We start from the raw sequence: 22876 nt of genomic DNA, 5'->3' as shown, positions 1-22876 counted from the left end.
ATTAAGTTTTATATTTCATGTTGGGACATGTTGGGTCACATTTAATAAAGTGTTTGCGCCAGTTTTTTATGTGACTTTGCACTGAAAAGAATTTACAAACTGCTTTCAAATGTATTTATAAAGTGTTTGGGAATGTGAGTTGTCGTGTTTTTGTGCATGTAGTCTAAGGGAAAACCTACGAATGCCATCCAATAACTTGTTATGGCACATAGTGATATTATTTAACTTCATTTTTCTTCCTCTTAGATGATGCAGACCAATGTTCCCAGTGTCTTTGCTGCAGGAGATGTTGTAACATTCCCACTAACTTTCCGAAATAACAAAAAAGTTAATGTTCCTCATTGGCAGATGGCACATATGCAAGGTAATTTGTGATGATATCAATCCCCTTCTCAGTTGTGATTGACAGCTGTCAATCATAGAAGCATGTCAATCCCGGTGAGGGGGGGAAGAATGTAGGGAAACGTCTGGTGTATTCTTTTATTTAAATTGCTTAATTGCACAATTATTATTGAGCATCCTTTTAGGAAATAGGACAGTAGTGCAACATCCCCCACCGATGCCTGACCTTTCTTTGGTGGTTTAGACAGACGGGGCCTAGAATACCGGAGTGCCTGGCTGATGCGGCCTTGGGCACACTATGGTCAAGGTGCTTGGTATTGGGATTGGAGGACGGGCCTGCAGCCTGGCAGGTCTCCAGCAGGTGGTGTGTGCAAGAAAAGTAGTGGGAGAGGCTGATAAAAGAGGTTTCTCCCTGAGGTAACCCCTGAGGTGTATATGGTAATCCCTGGGTGGAGGATCCTGATGGAGGATGGGGAGCCCATGATGGTGAAGCAGCCTGATCCAGGGATCATATGGAGGCACGTTGTGCAAGTAAACTCACAGTTCTTTATTCAATTTCAAACGGCAGGCAACAGCCAAACATCAGCAGCAGAATCAACAGGCTAGAAAGATGGTAGGAGGTAGCTGGTCCGCAGGAAGGGTTGTTCACAGCCTGGTAGTAACTTCAGGCTGAGCTGGTAAAGCTGGAGACGAGTTGTAGTGATGGACCTCTGCTCTGGGGCTTAGTCTCCTGACTTGCCCAGGGTGTCAGGCAGTGCGCCCAGGGTGCTTCCTGGTAGTGTGTCTGGATGAAAACTCTGCAGGAACCACACACTGGACCTTGGTTCTCTCTCTGCTTACTGGAACTCTCAGACTTCAGACCATGTGCTCCCACCCACAAGGGGTTTGTATACTCCTCTAGTGAGGTCACAGCACTCTCCAATCAGCCTCCAGCTCATTTTACATTAGTAAAAAGGATATCATTGGTTAATTCCATTTCACATTTTAACTCTTGCCTTACCAGGCAGTGGTTTCCCGTTGCAATTACTAAGATTCCCATGCTACACACCTCCTAGTGAGGTGATCAATCTCACCATGTAGCTACTGGCCTGAAGGACATTTATGCAACATTTATGCCCATCCCATTTGAAGGGGTGTTGCAGTAGATATGACAATCAATGATGGATCTTTATATAGGCGGTATAGGTAGGCAACTGGGGCCCTCGGATGCAGCTGCTGAACAATTTATTAGCCATCATGGACATTATTATACAAGCCTTGGCTTATACAAGAGTATTTAATGTATGATTTTTTTCTTCGTCATTTAAAAGGTCAAAGACAAGGGGACATTATAGGTGTTGGGGGGGGGGGGGCTATAGAAAAAGGGGTATTATAGTGTCCCCTTTTCTGTAGCACCCTTCTTATATAGACAGGCAACAGTAAAAGCAGCACTATCAGTAGGGGCTACAGAAAAGGGGGAAGCTGCAGGAAAGGGAACATTTTATACTGAGGGCTGCTGGAAATGGAACATTATATGGGTTGGGGTTAGATATGGGTTATTTGTGGGATGACCAATTTTTTTTTCAAGAGAGCATGGTAAGGGGCTTACACGCGGTGTATCAGTATAGATCTCCTACACTGTCTGGGAGATCTGGTCTGGATGTTAGTCGGGGTGATGCGCATGGAGTTCAGGCGGCCGAAGTTTGGGTCGGGGGTTGAGTTTGGGTGGCCGGTTTGCGTTCAGGGAAGAACAGACACAGAGGGAGGTTACACACCCATTGTTACGCCCCTGGTCTATACACTACTCTGTGTCTTATACTGTGCACATATTTTGCCTATTAAGAACTATTTTGCTCCCATGTATTGTCTTTATTCTGTACTCTCCATTTTTATCATTTTTACCAAACCTATTTTTCTTTAATCTTGACCACTCCCTTTTCATTTTAACATTTTTGTGTGAACAGGTCGTATAGCAGCACTGAACATGTTAGCTCAAGGTACAGAGATCAATACAATTCCCTATCTGTGGACTGCAATGTTTGGGAAGAGCATCCGATATGCAGGTATGAAGATAATATTTACATTTATTTATAACTATATGGAGATAAAACGGAAGGGTTGGTGGAAGATTCAGTGCACTATTTACATTACAGTCACCATTGTCAAGTAAATACTGAAAATGGATAAAATATATCAGGATGTACAAATGGAGATAAAATAAAAACAGGCTCCTACTCAAAATACCTCTTGTTTTTCAGGAAATGGGGAAGGTTTTGATGATGTCATAATTCAAGGAGATATTGAAGAATTAAAATTTGTGGCATTTTATACAAGGTATGCAAACCGAGTCTTGTATTTTATTATGACAAAACATTTTAGAAGAGGAAACATAGCTATACATCAGGGATTTTGATGACTCTACATACTCCCTTTGTTTTTTACTTGGGACAGATATCTTACTATATTTACAAAATAAACAGTTGTTGCATTGGAAGCCATTTTGGAGGTGGCTGAATCAAATGAAACCTAATGCAAGAGACAACGCTAAGTTATAACATGGCTACTTCTGTTATTAAACCCTTGTATAGTAACTTTTAATTTACTAACACTATCTATTGAAAACTTGGTCTAGTCTAAATATGCACCAGATTATCGTACCCTGTAAGGTATAGGTTACGGCAACAAAAAGCACATTAAATTCCCTGTAAAACTTGTAAAAGTTGTGCCAGATTTGCAAGTAATGCCCTATCCACAGGATAGGGGATAACCAGGCAATCAATGAGGGTCCACCTGCTCGGACCACCATGATAATGGGACCTCCAGTGTACTGGAAAGGGTATTACTTGCAAAGTTGGTACATCCTCTTTAATAAACATTATGCTAGGCATGAGTTATAATTTTTGGAGTGGAAATCCAGAATTTTGGTACATTTTTATTAATAAATCTGTCCTGCCAATTGAGAATACATAATGGCTGCCTTACATGCAGTCTTAAATGATTGTTTTTGTCTCACTGTTAAAACATAGCTTAACAACTCTTTTCTGATATAAACACTGTTAATCTGGACTTCCTGCCACATTTTTTATCGCCATGCACCAAAAACAATAATTTATTTTGATGCATGTATAGTACTGGCGTGCACCAAATATACTACATCTGTGCGCCACATTAATCTATCACAGCGTAGAAGCTGACAGCTAGTTGGAAACACCTCAGTCATATTTTAGGACACAGATAATAATTCCCCTCATTATATTGTAACACCTTTATATGTTGTTTAGCAGCCTCATTTGATTATTTGGGACCCATTGAATCAAACACTGCAAGGATCTTAAAACACAAAACTACTGAAAACTACTTGACCTCGACAAGGGTTTTTTAAATTGTATATCCTGATAAAAAATGTCCTAAAAGATAAGTTATTGTTCATAGTAATTATTTGTGTCCTAAGTGGTAAGTGGCACTGGTTATTACCTAAACTTATAAGCTGTTTGTGTAAAGATATACATTATTTTACTATTTAGGAGAGCCGTAAGGAGCTTGTACCCCAATAGTAAGATGACATCCCTCGTAGATCAATGGAGGTAATACTTAGGAACACTCACGTCTCCAGGTTGAAGGTTACTCTCTCTGGTTTCTTATAGACTACACAACAGAGTTAACTTCTTTGCTTCATTTTATTGATATCCTTCAAAATGTACTGGGCTATCGGAAGATATTTGACACTAGCAGCACTCCTTTTTGGGCCTAGTCTAGTTCTACAGATTAGTCTTAGTTACATGGATAGAGATGAGTTATAATTTCAGGAAAAAATTCCAACAAACCTTTAATTATTCCCATAATTGGTGACTTTATGGGAAATATTACTTAACTTAAAACCATCAAAACCAATATCTTAAAAATAAACTATAAGAAAACAAAAATAGTTACATTCGCAATAGCAACCTTGAAATATGAAAGGAATATCTAATTTATGGCTCCATTCTCAATTTAACTATGACTGTCGGCAAGTCAGTCGAGATTTACAAGACATAACCTTGGAGAAACACTACATAAGAGGCTAGAAGTAAGGGATATAAAGTTCATCATGTATTATTTTTAAATGAAGATAGACTTAAAGGGGTTGTCCAGAATTTCAATAAATCTGCATGAGGCTGGTTTTACACAGACAAATTTGTTTCAAACTGTATGTTGGCCATATAAGTCAGAATTAACACTGGCCAGGACCCCAGCTCCTAGAATCTATGACTCTAGGAGTCTCTAGATTGACTATGACTATGACTATGGTCAAGCCTAAAAGAATATTAATTACATTGCTGGATGACAGGGAGTCCTAGAAACAAGTACTGTAATACAGGAAGTGCCTGCATTGTGTCCGATCTAGGAAATATGTCAGGCGTACAAAACTGGCATAAAGAGAAAGATATTCCCCATCAATCCAGATGTTATCCTTGTGGTACCTGACTATCCTCCAGTTATAATATCTCATCTATCATTCAGGTGACTGTTGTGGTCACTGGCTTGTCACTTGCCATACACACAAGTATTACAGTTGATTCCAGTGATTGGCTGCAGCAGTTACCTGTACAATGTATGTGACATCATTGCTGTTGGAAAAAGTGGGATATCAGAGCAGCATGAAATATGGCCACAAACTCTTAACCCAAGGGCGAGTTATCCTGTCCAAGGGCCACTAAATCAGAATGACCCAAAGACCAAGTTTTATGCATTGAGCTTGACTGTGTTAAAAAGTGTGTACTGCTCCTTGCAGTCCCTTGCGTTAATCTCCACTATCTTGTAAAATGAAAGGAGTCTGCCTGGATATATTACTTTATAACAATGAAAATCTGGCAAATTCTGTGATATGTTTATATCAGATGTTAACTCTGTTGTTTAGTCTAAACTGATGGGATCTATTTGGCATTTCTTTCTGATGTTCTTTCTGTAACCATTACAAATTTTCTAATCCTGGTGACATGAACGTAACGCTATATAGAATATAAAGGTCATACTCATTCCCCGTTTTGCATGATATATGTTTAATTGCTGTATTTTATGGACTATACTACATGATACATACATAATTTAGAAGTGATTAGTCAGTGTGGATCATCTGGAATGAAATCAGAGCAATCCATAAATACAGTAATTATAACAAATTTTCAATTCAATTTTATTTATGAACAATACCATACAAATCAATATTTTGTGGCTATTCCACGATTCACAAAAAATATTCAACAAGGAGAGAATTGAATTTGAAATTGAGAAATTGGCAAATTGGTAAGTCCTGTAAACCCCTTACCCTTGTTTATGTAACCGTGTGTTTTTGTAATTATTTTGTGTGAAATGTATTTTTGCCATAGATTTTCATAAAAATGAGGCATACATCAGCAAATAGTAGGCCAGAGAGGCCAGAGAAGCAGTGGAAAGCAACTCATATAGTGTAAAGAATACATATTGTTTTATTACAGCTACCACAAAAGCGACCCCTATATGATAATTTATTAGAGCATATGGTTAGGGATTGTAAGGAGTCATTTTAGGAGTAAGTGTTTAAACCTGTCAACACATTAAACCCCCCCAATTCCACACACAGTACCTTGTTCCTCTATTGGTAAGTCTACAGGAGATGTTTTTATATCTTTAAATGCTATAACATGTCCAAACAAAGTACTTTTATTCCTTCCTAAGATGTAAATAAGGAGGCAGGGAGCTCGACCAATCAGTCAAGCTACCCTACTTCCTGACCGCTGTTTGAGCTGGCCACTCTGCCTTGAGCCATCATCTGACGCCTCCCACTGCAGCCTCTTCTTGCTTATTTTCCCTACATCTCCACCACAGGATAAACTGAACACCAGAAAAATTCACATTCAAATAAATAAATTGGGAGCCTAATGCCAGATAGGACAGGGCCTGATAAACAGTGTTTTCTTTATCTGTACAAAAGGTAATAACCCTGAACAGAGGTCCTACCTCTATAAACTAATTCTAAAAAGAGGGTTCTCCTATTTGGGCACCCTCGAAGGTATGCGATTGTAAAAGTAAGACTGCACTTCAAATAATAATCATGTGATGTGTGCACACAACCTGATAATCCCACGTTCAGTGGAACCTGTAGATTAATTCCATAAGAAAAACCCTCAATGAGGCACATTTACTAAGGGTCCGAACGCTGCATTTTCGCCGGGTTTAGCAGGTTTTTTTCCGATTTGCCCTGAATTGCCCCGGGTTTTTGGCACACACGATCGGATTGTGGCGCATCGGCGTCGGCTTGCATGCGACACTCCAACTGAATCGGACAAACCGCGGAATTTAAAAAGCAAATTGTGTCGAAAGAACAGCACTCACATGCACCAGCAAGAAGAAGGTGAACTCCGGCGAACCTCAGCGGGGGAAGCGACACATGCAGGAAATTGGAAGCACGATCTTAGTGAATCGCGGCAGACCCGAATCCTTGTTGGACAACGCATGGTGGGGATCGTGACAGGTAAGTAAATGTGCCCCAATGATTTCTGGTGTAAAGGTAACTTCTCCAATTGTTCAACCAGCATAACTGTAAAATTTTGATTTTGATGAGTCTTTCTCAAGCAATGTCTAACACGTTCACAATTTCAAACTAGGAAAAGTTGAGTAGAAAAAGTAAAAAAAGAACTCTGCCTGGTTAATTGAAGGTGAGAAATGAAACACAGTGTAGGCCTTCTGTTTTTTTTACAATTACTGTCAGTGGGGAAGTTTTATCAGAAGTGTCTGAGGTAAAACTGTTCTAGTTGCCAATGGCAAATCAGAGCTCAGCTTTTGTTTTCCCACAGCTTTTTATAAATTTAAAGCTGTGCTCTGATTGGTTTCCATGGGCAACCGGGACTCTACATAAAATAAAAGTAACCACCATATTGAAGATAAAATTTGCATACTAAAGAAGCTGGATTGTGCTTTTCTGTATGTTTTAGGAATGATGAAGTAATTGCAGTTGCCAGTATGAATTATGACCCTATCGTGTCGAAGGTAGCAGAAGTCATGGCATCAGGAAAAGCTATACGCAAGCGGGATGTTGAGTGAGTATTTATTGATGTATACCATTATGTGTTCTAATCTAATGAAACAAAGAAGTTAAGAACCACTGTTCTATATGGCTGGGTGGCTGTAAGAGTAATAAACCACTTATCTCAGCACTTACGTTCAGCTGTGGCACACTCGTCTGTTTATATACATTGGCCATCGGTGCCGTCATGTTAACAGCCATGCACCTGCTACAGCCTGAAACTCCTGTTTTAGCAGGCACGCGGCTGTAGATGCCAGGTCACTGCCGGCATCTATGTACAGATAGAGGCAGGCGTTAATGTGTGGCAGCATGAATGAATGGAGGCACAGAGAGTGGTGAGTAAAAGTGGGTTATTATTTTTACAGGACCATAGACATACATAATTTTTTTTTATTTGCATGCAACCCCTTTAAGGACCATGTGCTTAATCTAATCACACACAAACTGGACCTTTAATACATGTAAGCTAGAACAATACTACTCTAACACGCTGTAACCTTTAAAAAAAGAACTGTGGAACAAACAAGACAAATACTATTACAGTAGCTTATATGGTTTGGGTTTCGACTGGGACTTTGGGATCTTGTAATAAACCATCACCAACTTGTTCTTCTGTACAGTGAGAGGATAATAATAACGTCTTTTTCTATATTAAACTCTCCCTTTCGCTGTTTTTTTACAATTAATAAGCATGTCAGTACTGTACAGAGGCCCTATAGAGGCCTGCGCTGAACACCAGCTCTGCCATTCAGTGTGAGGGCCTTTACATCCAACACACATCTGCAGTTTTTCCTTGCAACTTTTTGTTGCATTTTATTTTACTAAAACAGGTAATGAATTGTGGTTTGCTAATAAAATAAATAAAAACATATGACATAAAAACATAATAAATCAAATTATGTGTTATGTAATGATTTTTCACTATTTTAATGCTTCCATCTGTAAAGGATGTTTGTTCGTCATTGCAAGTAAGTTCTTACGATGAGTTATTGTTAGTGACTTTTTTACATATACCAAAACGCTATATACATGATATGTCTGCCAGTCAAAATCTATTACTCTTTACCCCCAACAGAAGATTATCTCCCTGAGGAAAGAAACATTTGGGCATGTTGCTGTTGGGGAGTTTGGAGGCCTGTCCACAATACGGGGGCGGTTCAATAAGTACCCGTTTTAGAAATGAAAACCCCATTTTTTCCAAAAACATTTTTTTTATTTTTCAACATAGTCCCCTTTTAGAAAGAAACACTTCTCCCAACGTTCCTGCTATTTTTTTAACCCCTCCAAAAAATAGGATTTGTTGAACTCTCAATAATACGCCTCTGTCTCGACAAGCTTCCCAATTTTTTTTCCTTAATTTCTTCATGTTAGGGAACAAGAAAAAGTTGCGGGTGTGGCAGAAATTCATAACGCAATTCATGCAGTTTGGCAACTCTGGATAAATGTGCTGGTGCGTTATCGTGTTGAAAGAGCCAAATTCCCCAAATGCGGCCGCCAACTTATCATGTAAAATATTAATTGCCGTTCCGGCCAACACACCTACGGTCTCTGCTACTTCACACACTTTCGTTCGTCGATCAGCGGGTATCATGTCGTAGATTTTTTTAATGATTTCCTCGGTAACCACGTCTGCTGGGCATCCTGGTCACACCTCATCAAAAACGGATGTTCGCCCACATTTAAATTAGTTGAACCAATATCTAGCTGTCGTCATAGATGGCGAAGTGTCCCCATAAACAGCATCCAACTTTGCTTTTATCTCCTCACATTTTTTCCCATCCCAAAACAAAAAGCGAATTACCGAACGATACTGCTCTTTTTCCTTCTTAGCGAAAATCACAAAACACGACTAACTCAAATGGCTGCCAAATCCAAACTAACCTATCAGTCAGTCTGCAATTTGTTTTGCCGTCGTTTGATGGCAGCACGTGATGATAGCACCAACTTCCTTCAGGAACGCCCTCTGTCGTCAAACACGGGTACTTATTGAACCGCCCTCGTAAATGGTTAGCTGGCTCTTGCCAAAAGACTATGCTCAGCCAACATACACCTGCTTTTATAACACCGAGTATCCCTGAGACACCTACAGTGTCTCAGCGATAGGTGAGGGCACACAGATCGAACATGGTGGTACCTTATTTTTCATATTTAATACTTAAATTTATTAGAAAGGTTCAGTACCTGCCCCCCACACATCTTTATGTCTGTTATGTAATTGCACATTAGATTTACTTATGCCTGTATTTGAATATTTTCAAAAATGTCTTTCTCTACAAATGCAACTTTCATATGCCGATTCCAGTTAGTAGGTAGCTTTTGTATTAGTTAGTCAATACCAATTATTGGGTCACAATACAGAAGGATGAAAACGATTCCGCCAAGTTTTTCTTATTTGTCTTTATTCCACTCCAGTTTTTTTCATATATATAAATTCTAATGTATAGAACAACAGGGCAAGAGTATAAGGAATGGGGGAAGCAGCCCAAAACACATTGCACAAGTCAGAAAATGATACATGAAAAATCAAACAGTTAAAAGGGTGAATCAGCCTGAAGTTTTTCACACATTAGGGGGTGATGCCCAATGATGGCCTTATTGAACTCCTGTTTTTGGTTCACAGCCAATGTTTAAAATACTTATGGAACTAGAATAGATACAATAATTTAACAATTCTGCTGAACTAGATAGGCGAATGCTCCAAAAGTGCCAATCACAGGTCTGGCGAATGGTTTGCAGGTACGACCCTTCAACTTTTTGACTCTCTTAGTTATTGGTGCCATGATTTTTATTTTCTTTTGTCCTAGAACTGGCGACATCTCCTGGCTAACCGGGAAAGGTTCATAAGCGAGGATGGAACTTCATTGAAAGATAATGCATGTGGACTGGTGATGCTTAACAAATTAACACTGTGATTGCTTCTGGTTGCTTGAGGCAAACTCATCCAACTTAAGCTTAAGTATACACTGAAGCCATTCTATTCTTCGACCAGAGATGGAAAAAAATAATTCTGCAAAAACAATTCATCTTTAGGTTACTGAATATTGCTGCAACATTGAAGTTTTACATTGGCAGAGGATGTCAATTTATGTAAAAACCTTTTCTTGAGACTCTAGAATGGTTGAAGGTTTATTTTGTCACTTTATTTCTCTAGATTTCATGGACAAATAAAATGTAGATCCATGATGTTAGCCACATATATTTTCTGATTTAAAATGTCAGGTGTCAAAAATGTTGAATAGAAGTTGAATTTGTTTTTGTATATAACATCTGTAAATTGTACTTGATAGACTATTCGTGGTCAGTATATTGGATATAACGACAGTAAAATAAAGTCTATTATTATTTTGTTCTTCCATTTCAATAGAAATCTTTTGTAATGAAATCTTAATGACAAAGGATGGGACGAAATCTCATTGATCTTGGTTGAAACATTGAGAAGTTTTTCCAATTCTTGGAAACCAACCCTAAACATAGGCTAAACATATAGTGTTGGGACCAAGTTAGCTAGTTATCACCTATTCGCAAGATGGGCATTAACTTGCTCAATGGTGGGTACAAAAGGAGTAGCCAACATTGATACAAAAATGTGGTCCCATTTTTCCCTTTTGGAGGAATGGCAGGATGAGGGGGAACATTTCCAACCCATTTAATTGTTGGGTCTACTAGAGACGGCTGAGCTCTTTACTCAGCAAAGTTCTACAGATCTCTTCAAACAGTAATCACTTTCACATATTCTGCTACTTTAGCCAAACCCCTGATTAAAAGAAACCTAAATAACTTGTTTTCTATATAAATGCCTTGGTGCTCTCTATGACACTAACACCCTTTCCAGTGCCCTAGCAATGCATAATAAACCCATGACTGATCTCATCAATCACAATATATTGGTAATAATATATTAAAGCGATTTGAATATTAGCTATATGAAGCCAAAAATGGAAGGACAATTGAAATAAGTTAAGAAACAGAAAAAAAGAGAGATTTTACAGCGTTACGACATAGTACACCCCTCAATGACAATATATATATATGTATATTTATAAACACTACGGTATATATTAAATTTAATTTATAAAATAATTTTTTCAAAAAATTTCTTTTATATGTTCACATATATGTTTTGTTTATAGCTTTACTTCTTATTGTGTTAAAACCTATAGCCAAGATCTATTTGGTATTCGTAATACAGAATGTAATTTATTGTCCTGGTCTAAAAAGAAATATATTGTATATATATATATGTACGTATGGCAGAGGTGGGATAGAATTTATAATAGTTATTGTAATAGAGAACACATTTTTTACACTGATTTTTTTGTAAAAATAATTCATATTTGGAGAATATAATTGGAGAAATCATATTATAGATTAACTTGCTGTGAGACTTGAGAAATGGTTCTCAATACCACAGTTCTCTTTAAAGGTTAATAAATGTGCTACATGTACTTAATAAGCAGTTTTATTATATCATTTTTACTTCTTTTTTGTCAAGAGCTAAAAAAAACAGACTTATGAAACACTAAAAGTTAACTATACACTTGAGTACAGGAGTGAATGCTGCTTAAGACACAATGCAGGAAAAAAAGGACAAAACAGGACAAATAAACATTTTGATTTAATAAACTATATTACAAATTTATTATCTCTACTATTGATTTATGCTAATTGGTTTAACATGTAACTACATTTTTAGGCTAAGTTCACATTGTGGCTTTCCCATCCTGCTTCCTCCTTCTGAGCACAGCAGAGGCCACTGAATTCTATGGAGGCATATGCAGCAGTAATGTAACCCACCTTGGCCTCCGATGAGCACACAGTTAGGGAGGACCACAGTGATGTTAACTGCCCATATGAGGACATTGATATCACTGGGGAAACACCCTGAACATCAGCATCTTAGATTGATAGGATGTAAAATATATTTATATGACACGTTTTTGTAAATTTCCTAAATTCCTATGATAGTAAATACTTAACAAGCTATGCATTTAATATATTCATTAAACAATATTATTAAAAATAAAAAATATATAAAAATTAAAGATATACAGTACAATGTTTATTTTAAAACTGGAGGTGGAATTCATAAATATCTAGTGCATCTCGATACCAAATACCGTATATACTCGAGTATAAGCCGACCCGAGTATAAGCCGAGACCCCTAATTTTACCACCAAAAACCGGGAAAACCTATTGACTCGAGTATAAGCCGAGGGTGGGAAATGGATTGGTCACAGACCCCCCCAGTATATAGCCAGCCAGCCCCCTATAGTATACAGCCTGCCCCCAGTAGTATACAGCCATCCCAGCCTGCCCCCAGTAGTATACAGCCACCCCAGCCTGCCCCAGTAGTATACAGCACTGCCCAGCTTGCCCCCAGTAGTATACAGCACTGCCCAGATTGCCCCCAGTAGTATACAGCACTGCCCAGCTTGCCCCCAGTAGTATACAGCACTGCCCGGCTTGCCCCCAGTAGTATACAGCACTGCCCAGCTTGCCCCCAGTAGTATACAGCACTGCCCAGCTTGCCCCCAGTTGTATACAGCACAGCCCAGCTTGCCCCCAGTTGTATACAGCACAGCCCAGCTTGCCCCCAGTAGTATACAGCACTGCCCAGCCTGCCCCCAGTAGCATACAGAACAGCCCAGCCTGCCCCCAGTAGTATACAGCCCAGCCCAGCATTAAAAAAAAAAATTAACTTATATACTCACCCTCCAGTGGCCCCGATCTGCAGCGCTGCTCCCCCCATGTCCGCGCGGGTCCTCTTCTGGCTTCCGCGCCCGTCTTCTGTACATTGTGCTGGGCACCACCATTGCTGTCTCCCGGGCGGCGCCCAGTATGACGTCATCAGCGGCTCCCGGGAGACAGCAATGGCGGTGCCCAGCGCGATGTACAGAAGGCAGAAGAGGCGCCGGGAAGCCAGAAGAGGACATCGGGGCAGCAGCACTGCAGAAGATGACATTGGGGGAGCAGCGCTGCAGAAGATGACATCGGGGGAGCAGCGCTGCAGAAGATGACATTGGGGGAGCAGCGCTGCAGATTGGGGCCACCAAAGGGTGAGTATATAAGTTTATTATTTTTTAAGTATTTTTTAACTCGTTGTGACTCGTGTGTAAGCCGATGGGACGTTTTTCAGCACATTTTTTGTGCTGAAAAACTCGGCTTATACACGAGTATATACGGTAATTTGTTTTGTTTGTGTAATGAAAAGTTATATAACTTTCCAATATCATTTCTGTTTCAATTCCTCATGGTCTAGCACATGTCTAGCACATGGGGCTGTGGCAAAAATGGCCATGTGTAGGGGCCCATGGAAATGAATTTGTCTGTGAGATTTATGTTGAATTATTGGATAACACATGGATAAAAACATCATTCATGTGCAAAGAGCCTAAATCAGTACTTTATCTGCAGATTTCTGCTACAGATTAAAAAAAAAATGTAAATTTCGGATAAAGATCTATATTTTTTTCTGATAGCGAAAGCCTAACCTAGGTTTTGTGGGACTTTCAATCTTTAAGAACTTGCTGCATCCCTTTGGATCTATAAATCATTATATACTAAAATATCAGTTTATGACTGATATAATAGATGCAGAGGAAAAAATTCAGACTTCACAACCACCACCTTTGCACCATCGAGTAGGGTACTTTAGTTTAGGTCATAAGTGTCATATATCACTCACCTGGTTCTGAGCACATTGGACTCTACAACTTTAGATTTATAGGTACTAAGTGCTCTGAGCTCTAGAGCAGAGCCAGCAGAGATCTAGAAATTTCGGAGGAATTGATAAATAATGTATATTGGTAACTTTTCATTACACAAACCATATCAATTATTTGCTGAAAGTGGACAACTAGAGATGGGCAAATCGATTCTAACAAAGTGGAATTCGTTTCGGATTTCAGGAAAACTTTGGTTCGGTGCGATCACATGTGCAGACATGTAAGCCAATCAGTGACCGTGATGTCACAGCCTTATAAAAACAGACGGCCATTTGCAATCCTATCCCCTGCATGTGCTGTCTCTAGCATCTAGCTGCTTGTACTCAGTAGCTGATGCAGTGATTTTTGCTCAAAGTCCAGGGTGTCCGTTTTGGGGGATCTTTGTACCCCAAATTTCTATTTTTTGTTGCTAAAGTAGATATCAAGAAATCCATGTCAAATCCACATAGTTGGTGGAGTGATTATTTCTCAAAGTCCCGGGTGTCAGTTTTTGGGGTTCTGTATTCCCCAAATTTCAATTCATTTTTGTTGCTAAAGTAGATATCAATAAATCTGTGTCAAATCCACATAGTTGCTGGAATTATCCAGGGTGTCAGGTTTTGATTAACCAATATGTCAGACAGAGAGGTGGCATGTGGAGCAGGCACAGGTCACAGCACAGTTAGGGGACATCGCAGCAAGCATGACTCTGTGAGGCCAGAACTGCAGGTGTTATCTAGCGGCAGTGTGTTGATGAACAATCCTACCAAATGGCATCTGACAACCTCAGCCAAGAGTCCGTGTGTTCGTCAGATACAACCATTAGTTGGCATGGCCCAAGAGCAGGTCAGCGGCCCTCACCTGTCCTCAACTAGCCTCTGTCCTCTTCATTTCCCTAAACCGGAGATCTACTAGGTGGTCTGGGCTCAGCGCCAGTATACAGCGAGGACGAACTGTTTGAGGACAGCCAGCAGCTGCTTGGCAGTGAAGAGGTGGGGCAGACATCTGCTGCTTTGTGAAGTAGGTGGAAAAGTAGAGTTGTGGAGAGTGGCACGGGAGGTTATGTTGCACTTGCAAGTAGTCAAGCTGTGCATACTGAGACCGTTGAGGAGAATAGCAATGACAGGGAAACACAAATCGATGATGATGTAGTTGATTGCACTTGGGAGCCGGGTGAAGCACCACCAGAATTTGTCATTGTGCCACTCTCTGACCTCATGCTGCTGCCGCCACCTCCACGTTCTGCCATTCTGACACTTTGTGGCAGATGATGTTGCTGCCACCTCCATAATCTGTCACTGTGCCACTCTGCGGCCTACTCATGCTTCTGCCAACTGACCACTGTCTCCCTGGAACACCCTCCACCACTCTATGACGTTGCCACTATGTTTGGTTTTCCCCTTTATTTCATCTGTCAAAAGGAATGTAAAGCTTCAGGATTGATAGCCAAAAGCAGGAGTGGATACAGAACACAGAGGACTTGAAAATATCCCGTTTACTGGTCATCTCTGTTTTGGATCCATTTCTGTTTGTTTTTGGCAGTAGCAAAATTGATGGATTATTGACCGATTGAAAACAATGGATGAAAAGAAGGGCAAAATGATCAGTGACGTCAATGCAAAATTACTTCCGACACCCTCTCTACTCTTTTGGGGGGGGGGGTGTTTCTACATGTATCCGCGTTTAACAGAACAAGTTCTGTCGTAATCTATGGAATCATTTGATGTCAGTGTAAAAAGATTGCCCTCTTTGGTGTTATAGTGGGACCTTGACCCTCAGGTCAGTGCTTTCGAGCTGGTACAGACGTTATCTTCAGGCTGCGTTCCCGCTTCACTTATTTGGTCAAGTGCCCTCTCTGTGGGCACTCAGGCCTTCATCCCAGCGGAAAGGACTCAAAGAATCTTCCTGCAGTCCGGGGCAATTAAATGATGCTGCTCTCAGCGCTACATTAAAGTGATACCTTGTCTGTTTGGGACTGCAGGAAAAGTGAGAATATGTGGCTGGATTATCTTGGGAGTCCTCCTCCCGGCCCCACGATTCTTCCTCCACAGAAAGATTGTGGAGAAAAGCTACAGTGATAGTCTGAATTTTCCCTCCTTCTTTTAACTGTATTGATGACCTCAGGGGGCCAATACAATGGAAAGATTTGGAAGAACAGGGAGCCATAAGGTACTGCTTAAATAACTGTGTTGGCACTTTGCGATAAATAAGTGGGTTTTGATTGTAGTTTGGGAACTCGGTCTGTAAAAGGTTTGTTAGCACTGCTCCATGGTATTGTGGCAAGAAGAGCTGAGGCTTTTCCCTTATAAAGTGTGCTAGCACCCTAAATGCTTTATTACTAGTTTCTCATTGTTAACACACGTTTGTGAAGTCAGAGAATATTCTGGAAGTTTTTGTAATATTTAACTAAGATAAACTACGCATTTAAATAAACCTTGACAGATTCTTATTCTATCTGAGAAAATGTGATTGTGGAACACCTGCCCAGTTTAATGACTCTCACATGGTACATGCCGTGTCCTAACGTGATTGTTAGTAAGACAGAAACACCCCTGCTTACATAATGGACCTGTCTTACTATAATTTAAACTGATGAGGAACTCTAAGCTTTTACTTTGCTTAGTGATGTCCAGCAACATGGTCCTTAGGGCAGTACTGTGTGTCCTCACCTTCTCACTATGTGTCAATGCAAATGGAAAAACGGATACAATAGAAACAGTACTCATCGAAGACACTGAAGTAGCCAGAGGCAAAGTTATTGTGAGTATATCATATTCGGTATTTTTATTATTTTGAATTAAAATGGACAAATCTAAAACACAGCAGTTAGATGCACGTCAAGGATGTCCATGGTACATGTCTTGGTGCAATCCAGGATTAACAATGACCTCAGAAGAGCTTTATATAGACTCATCACTGTCATTGTGATACAGAGGTAATTGACTATTGATTTGGCTATCATCTACATTAGATATACAGCCAGCTGGACTGGATTAAAGTTAAAATTAGGATAAACCTCTGAAAATTGCTTGGTTTTCATCTAAAATGCAAAGTAGGTCATGTGTGTGTAAACTAGAAGTTTATCATTTATCCTATAACCATATAAATGTATTTTACTGCAATAGAAGTTATTAGGCTATAGGAAAGTGCTGTTGCTGGAAGTACTTTAAGCAGCAGCATATCCACCAGAGAAGCTGCTATGGTGCAAAGGTGTAAATTGTTATTTATAGTTAACAGATAGGCATCAAATAGATTACAGGGTGGGTTTTCCAACCCACATGGACATAACTCCCAAGGACAACATCAAGTTACGATAAGTTTTCTGTTGATGAAAAATGAAATTTTAAGCTTTTAGAATGTTCTCAATCAAATTTGCCTCAACTAGTCAAAGTGGCAGGAAGCAGCTCCACTTAGTCACGCTGCCATTATACAGGCGTTCCCCTACTTAAGGACACCCGACTTACAGACAACCCATAGTTACAGACAGACCCCTCTGACCTCTGGTGAAGCTTTCTGGATGCTTTACTTTAGTCCCAGGCTGCAATGATCAGCTGTAAGGTGTCTGTAATGAAGCTTTATTGATATTCCTTGGTCCCATTACAGCAAAAAATGTTTAAACTCCAATTTAAACGTCAATTTTTTTTTTGTCTGGATCTAAAATTATGTAATATACAGTTTCGACTTACATACAAATTCGGACCTACAAACCTCCGGACCCTATCTTGTACGTAACCCGGGGACTGCCTGTACTAAATTTTATACTGTGAGGCTAAACTAACAACTGAGGTCAATTTCCATGTGCTAACCTAAGTTTTTAAAGGCTTACGACTTGACTTTTCCGCAACAAAAAGCTTTAGTGAGGGGCACAACAAGAAAGGTGGATTCTGTGTACATGCTGGGACCAGTTTATGCTCAAAAACTGAGGGGTTCCCTTTAACCTCTTATCACCCTACACATATGGCGTTAAGGCGCAGGCCCACCACTAATGGCCATGATTAGTGCTGTTAATCAAATATAACCACAAATAAATAAACTAAATCATAAACATATTATGTGTTTCATAAGTGACTGCTGTCCAAATTAAAAGTTTTTTACCATTATGCCACCCAAAAATGTGAAAAGAAATCTGTGCACAAGCCCATAGTATCACACGCCTCTGATTACTCTCTGTGATAATAACGGTTCACAGACAACAAAACCATAGACAGATTTCTATGCACTGGAAGTAAACATGGAAGCTTTCTATAGAATGACAGCAAGCAGAGATCTTGAAAACCACAAGGAATTGATACAAAAAGTATATTGGAAAATTGTATAACATTTCATTACACAAACTATCAATTATTTCTTGAAAGTGGACAACCCCTTTAATACATGATTGATGAATGTGTCACACTTCTAGAAGACTGGAGCCTGCAGTGATCTGTTATAGCTGCTACACCATGGACACAGCTATGTCCCTCTGGTTACGTCTGTAGTGTAAAACAGGTAACCTTGTGTGTGCGCTGGGTGTGACATCTTCACCAATCACCTATTAATGATAGGTTATAGATAATTTATTATTAATTATGGGATGGTAAAATAATTATTTTTGTGTGCCGTATTTCTGTACTCAGCAATCATATTGCTATTATTTTTCTGCATTTTTTCACCAGGCACCAAGTGTCGTAGGATGTGCTATAAAGAGTAAACCCGAGCTGTACAAATTCATGCTGGACATCTGGGGACTATAGTATCCTTTACAGTAGTTGTATCTTCTGGACATGTCTTTTTAATCTCTAAATTTCCCATCAGCCGTGGTGCGCAATTGCAGTATTTGGAGTGCATTTTTAAAAGTTTTGTCTGTGATGATTATTTTTCCAAATTAAATAGTGGGATTTTGCACTACTTGCTAAAGGGTTTGGCAGGGTAAGTATAAGACCTAATAGGGTCACCTGTTTTATACTGTGCCGTTTGCCAGGAGCCATGGGTCAATTGAGCTCCAGGTGGCTGGACTCTGGACTTAGTGCCACATCATGTATCCTGCTGGCCTCTGCTCTATGGAGGGGGCCATACAATCATTACATTCTCCATAGATCATAATCACGCATATGCTTGGCACGACTCCACTGATATGGGATTGTTCATGATGGAGGGGCATGCATAGAGTAATGACTGTGCAGCCCCCGCCATCTGCCAGAAGGACACAGAAGTCACATGAAGTCCAGCTGCTCACTTTGGCTCACTCCAGCTCTTGGCAAGCTTTAACAGGGCAAGTACATTTGGGGTGACTCTGTTAGGGTTATACTTACCTTGTAATAGTTTAGTATAAGTGTTCAAACCCCTTTAAGGCAAAAATAGCAACTTTTAAACCAATGTTTGTAACTGACCCAACCTGGCTTCATTTTTCTTCTTTGTATAGTGCTCCACCTAAAATATTTCTGGTGTCCAAGGGGTTACATTTTTTACCATGAAAATCTAATATGTGTGAACTTGTGTTTCCTTTAACAACATTTTTCCAGCCATAACCTTGAATATGAATCCGATGATAATACTGAACCTCAGATTATTTTCTACAATTACAAAAATGAGGTTCTTAAGGTTTGTATTTGAGTGATTTCAAGTATAGAAACGTGAACTAGTAAGAAGTTAAGTATTATTAATAATATGTACCATGCATAAAAAAATTATAATTATTATCAATATTCATTAATTCATTATTATTATTATTATTTAATGATTGTAATAAGGTAAGTATTAATCCCATAGCTACTAACAAAATGATAACATTTACCACAATTTTAAAGGAAACCTACCATGAGGAATCTAGAAGAAGATCTGATGGTAGATTCCTTCTGTTTGCCTCTGCCCTAATCTCTCATTTAATAATCCTGGAACTTAACCTAAAACTTTATTTTAGTAATATGTAAATTAACTGCAGATGCTACTGGGGTGTGGAGTACCTTAGCTCCCAGTGCTCGGTTAGGCTAGTAGACCCCAGTTAATTTACATATTACTATGTACTATGTATTAAATTACAGATTAGGGCAGAGACAGGCAGGGGGAATCTACCATCACATCTACATTTGATAGTAGATTCCTCTTGGTAGGTTTCCTTTAACCCCTTAAGGACCAGGCCCTTTTTCGTTTTTGCATCTTTATTTTTCACACCCCACCTTCAAAAATCCATAACTTTTTTATTTTTCCATGTAGAGAGCTGTGTCGTGGCTTGTTTTCTGCGTAACAAATTGCACTTCATAGTGATGGCATTTAATTGTCTATGCCATATACTGGGAAGCAGGAAAAAAAATCTGAATGCAGTGAAAATGGTGAAAAAACGCATTTGCACCGTTTTCTTGTGGGCGTGGATATTACGTCTTTCACTGTGCGCTCCAAATGACATGTCTAATTTCTTCATTGGGTCAATACGATCACATGGATACCAAATTTGTATAGGTTTTATAATGTTTTCATACATTTACAAAAATTAAAACCTCCTGTACAAAAAAAAAAATCTTCATTTTGCCATCTTCTTGCGCTAATAACTTTTTCATACTTTGGTGTATGGAGCTGTGGGTGGTGTCATTTTTTGCGACTTTTGATGACGTTTTCAATGCTTTTATTTTTAGAACGAAATTTTGATCACTTTTTATTGAATTTTTTATATTTTTCAAAATGGCAAAAAAATGCCATTTGCGACTTTGTGCACTATTTTCCTTTACGGGGTTAAACGCAGTAAAAAAAAAATTCTTATATTTTGATAGATCGGGCATTTTCGGACGCGGTGATACCTAATGTGTTTATGATTTTTACTGTTTATTTATATCAGTTCTAGGGAAAGGGGGGTGATTTGAATTTTTAGGTTTTTTCAATATTATTTTTTATTTTTTATTTTTTTTATTAAAATTTTTTACTATTTTTCAGACTCCCTAGGGTACTTTAACCCTAGGTTGTCTGATTGATCCTACCATATACTGCCATACTATAGTATGGCAGTATATGGGGATTTTGCACACCATCTATTATAATGTGCAGATCGCACATTGTAATAGATGGTCTAAAACATGATAGCCTCGGATCTTTGTGTGATCCCAGGCTGTCATGGCAACGGATCGCCGCTCCCCGATGACGTCACGGGGAGTGGCGATCGGAGCCAAGATGGCGGCGCCTACGCGCCGCCGGCTCGTTAATGCCGCCGGCGATGAAAGGGTTAACACCCGCGATCGGTACAAGCACCGATCGCGGGTGTTAGCGACGGGTGCTTGCTTCATTGTGAAGCAAGCACCCGGCGTGTATGAAGAGGGCTCAGCCCGTGAACCCTCTTCATACTACCCCATGCGCAATAAAACGTACAGGTACGTCTTATTGCGCTATGGGGTTAAGGTACATATGTATACAGCTCCACTGGACTTGTAATAAGGCTGCAAAAGTTCTCTCAGTCATAGTTGCCCACTCCATGATCGTCTATTGATTTGTCGGGATTGGGGAGGAGCCCGCCTATGCCATAATGTGGGATTTGTACCACTCACTTATGGGCAAGAGACCAATGTGTGACAAACAGACTTTGAGGAAGATGCAAGGAACAAAGCAACACCTTAGATGTTTAGGTATTGTGGGGATTTGCTCTGGCATACACTAGCTAGTAGTGCAGGAAGCAGAGACACACACAGGTTATAGTTCAAATAAAGTGTTTTATTTGAACACTTAACCAAAGATCATAAATTCAGCCTTAGCAAAGGCATAAACAAGAACAAATCCAGCTCGGCTGAGACTAGTACAATGCAAGTCCCTATCTATACGTGGACCTGCCTGCCTGGCACCTGTACTTCACCCACATAAAGTGATGGCACTCAGTTACCTTTTTGTTGTATCAAACAAATTACAGGCTTCAGATTCCCAGTTGGTGACTCCCCTACTAATTATGATATGCAGTTTATGTGAGAGCCTAATGAGTCATGTGACCAATACCTGTGGGTAATGCATATACATAAGCAGAATTACTGCCTTGTACTATAAAATAAAAAAAAAAGTAACAGCCCCCCCTCCCCCCAAAAAAAACGAAAACAGGCCAAAATGCAAGAGCAATTTGTGAAAAATGCAGTATACCTTTACTGCTTTCATATTAATTATCTGACATTATATTTATGTATTAAAACCATAGAATTCAAAGAGGTTGTGCTCCCTCATCACTGTATATGTATATTAATTACATTGCCAAATCTTTTCATGGCTGCAATTCAACTTCTATGCATGTGTTCCAGGTGACTAAAATTAGGAACAAGACTGTTGATCAAATTTCTGCAATACTGGATGAAGCTGGGTTTTACAAGCGATCAGAAAAAGGAGAAGAGGTCCCAAAAGAGTTCCAGCACTTTCCACTGAAAGCACCAAGAGACGAGCTATAAAGCTCCACATATAGCACTGACCTGATACAGTCAGCCAAAATGTCTGCAGATATTATTCTGCCAATAATACTAAACTAATTAAAATGTCATTGTAAAAGTCTTTGTAGAATTTCACTTTTTTATAATAAACTGTTAAAAACACTTTTTTATGTTACTTTCCAATAATTTAATCTTTCTCTCTCTCTCAAATATATCTATGTATATATATCTATGATGTATCCCACATCATGGTATTAGACTTTTGTAGGTCATACTTGGTGTTAAGGGGGCTGCCTTTCAAGGTAGCAAAAGGAGGTATTGTTTTCCATTTAACACATATTTGCATTCTCTGCATATACATATATGTGCATGTGTACATATTAGTGTATATATATATATACACACTAATATATATACTGTATATATATATATATATATATATATA

The 22876-nt window shown here is 39.3% G+C and overlaps 2 protein-coding genes across 5 annotated transcripts in view; both read left to right on the top strand.

The window, feature by feature from the left end:
* The window catches only part of AIFM3 (AIF family member 3), a 49378-nt gene extending 38660 nt beyond the window's left edge, over positions 1–10718 (top strand). For 2 of the 4 annotated variants that reach the window (XM_072141857.1, XM_072141874.1), the window contains 6 exons: positions 247–364; positions 2286–2384; positions 2580–2655; positions 7272–7376; positions 8311–8331; positions 10168–10718. In XM_072141857.1, the coding sequence (XP_071997958.1) occupies positions 247–364; positions 2286–2384; positions 2580–2655; positions 7272–7376; positions 8311–8331; positions 10168–10207 (459 nt within the window). In that variant the 3' untranslated portion in view covers positions 10208–10718. The remainder of the gene's footprint in view (positions 1–246; positions 365–2285; positions 2385–2579; positions 2656–7271; positions 7377–8310; positions 8332–10167) is intronic. The other 2 variants (XM_072141864.1, XM_072141884.1) reach the window with 1 other exon arrangement.
* A 5930-nt stretch (positions 10719–16648) lies between these two features.
* On the top strand, positions 16649–22593 carry LOC140075101 (selenoprotein M-like). Its single transcript, XM_072120643.1, has 4 exons — positions 16649–16828; positions 18724–18800; positions 19570–19648; positions 22309–22593. Exons 1-4 carry the CDS (start codon positions 16661–16663, stop codon positions 22450–22452), a joined length of 468 nt encoding a protein of 155 aa, XP_071976744.1. The 5' UTR covers positions 16649–16660; the 3' UTR covers positions 22453–22593.
* Positions 22594–22876: the final 283 nt, after the last annotated feature.

The sequence above is a fragment of the Engystomops pustulosus genome, chromosome 1 (genome assembly GCF_040894005.1).
Source record: "Engystomops pustulosus chromosome 1, aEngPut4.maternal, whole genome shotgun sequence".
Classification (NCBI taxonomy): Eukaryota; Metazoa; Chordata; class Amphibia; order Anura; family Leptodactylidae; genus Engystomops; species Engystomops pustulosus.
The sequence above is the reverse complement of the archived record's forward strand: the minus strand, read 5'-3'. Positions and strand labels throughout refer to the sequence as shown.

What these genes read in the sequence shown, in the direction of transcription:
- LOC140075101 (XM_072120643.1), top strand. Translation starts at nt 16,661, where the DNA reads ATGAGGAACTCTAAGCTTTTACTTTGCTTAGTGATGTCCAGCAACATG. An exon ending in CTGGACATCTGGGGACTATA is followed by an intron (nt 18,801 to 19,569) that starts GTATCCTTTACA and finishes ACATTTTTCCAG; the next exon opens with CCATAACCTTGAATATGAAT. An exon ending in ACAAAAATGAGGTTCTTAAG is followed by an intron (nt 19,649 to 22,308) that starts GTTTGTATTTGA and finishes CATGTGTTCCAG; the next exon opens with GTGACTAAAATTAGGAACAA.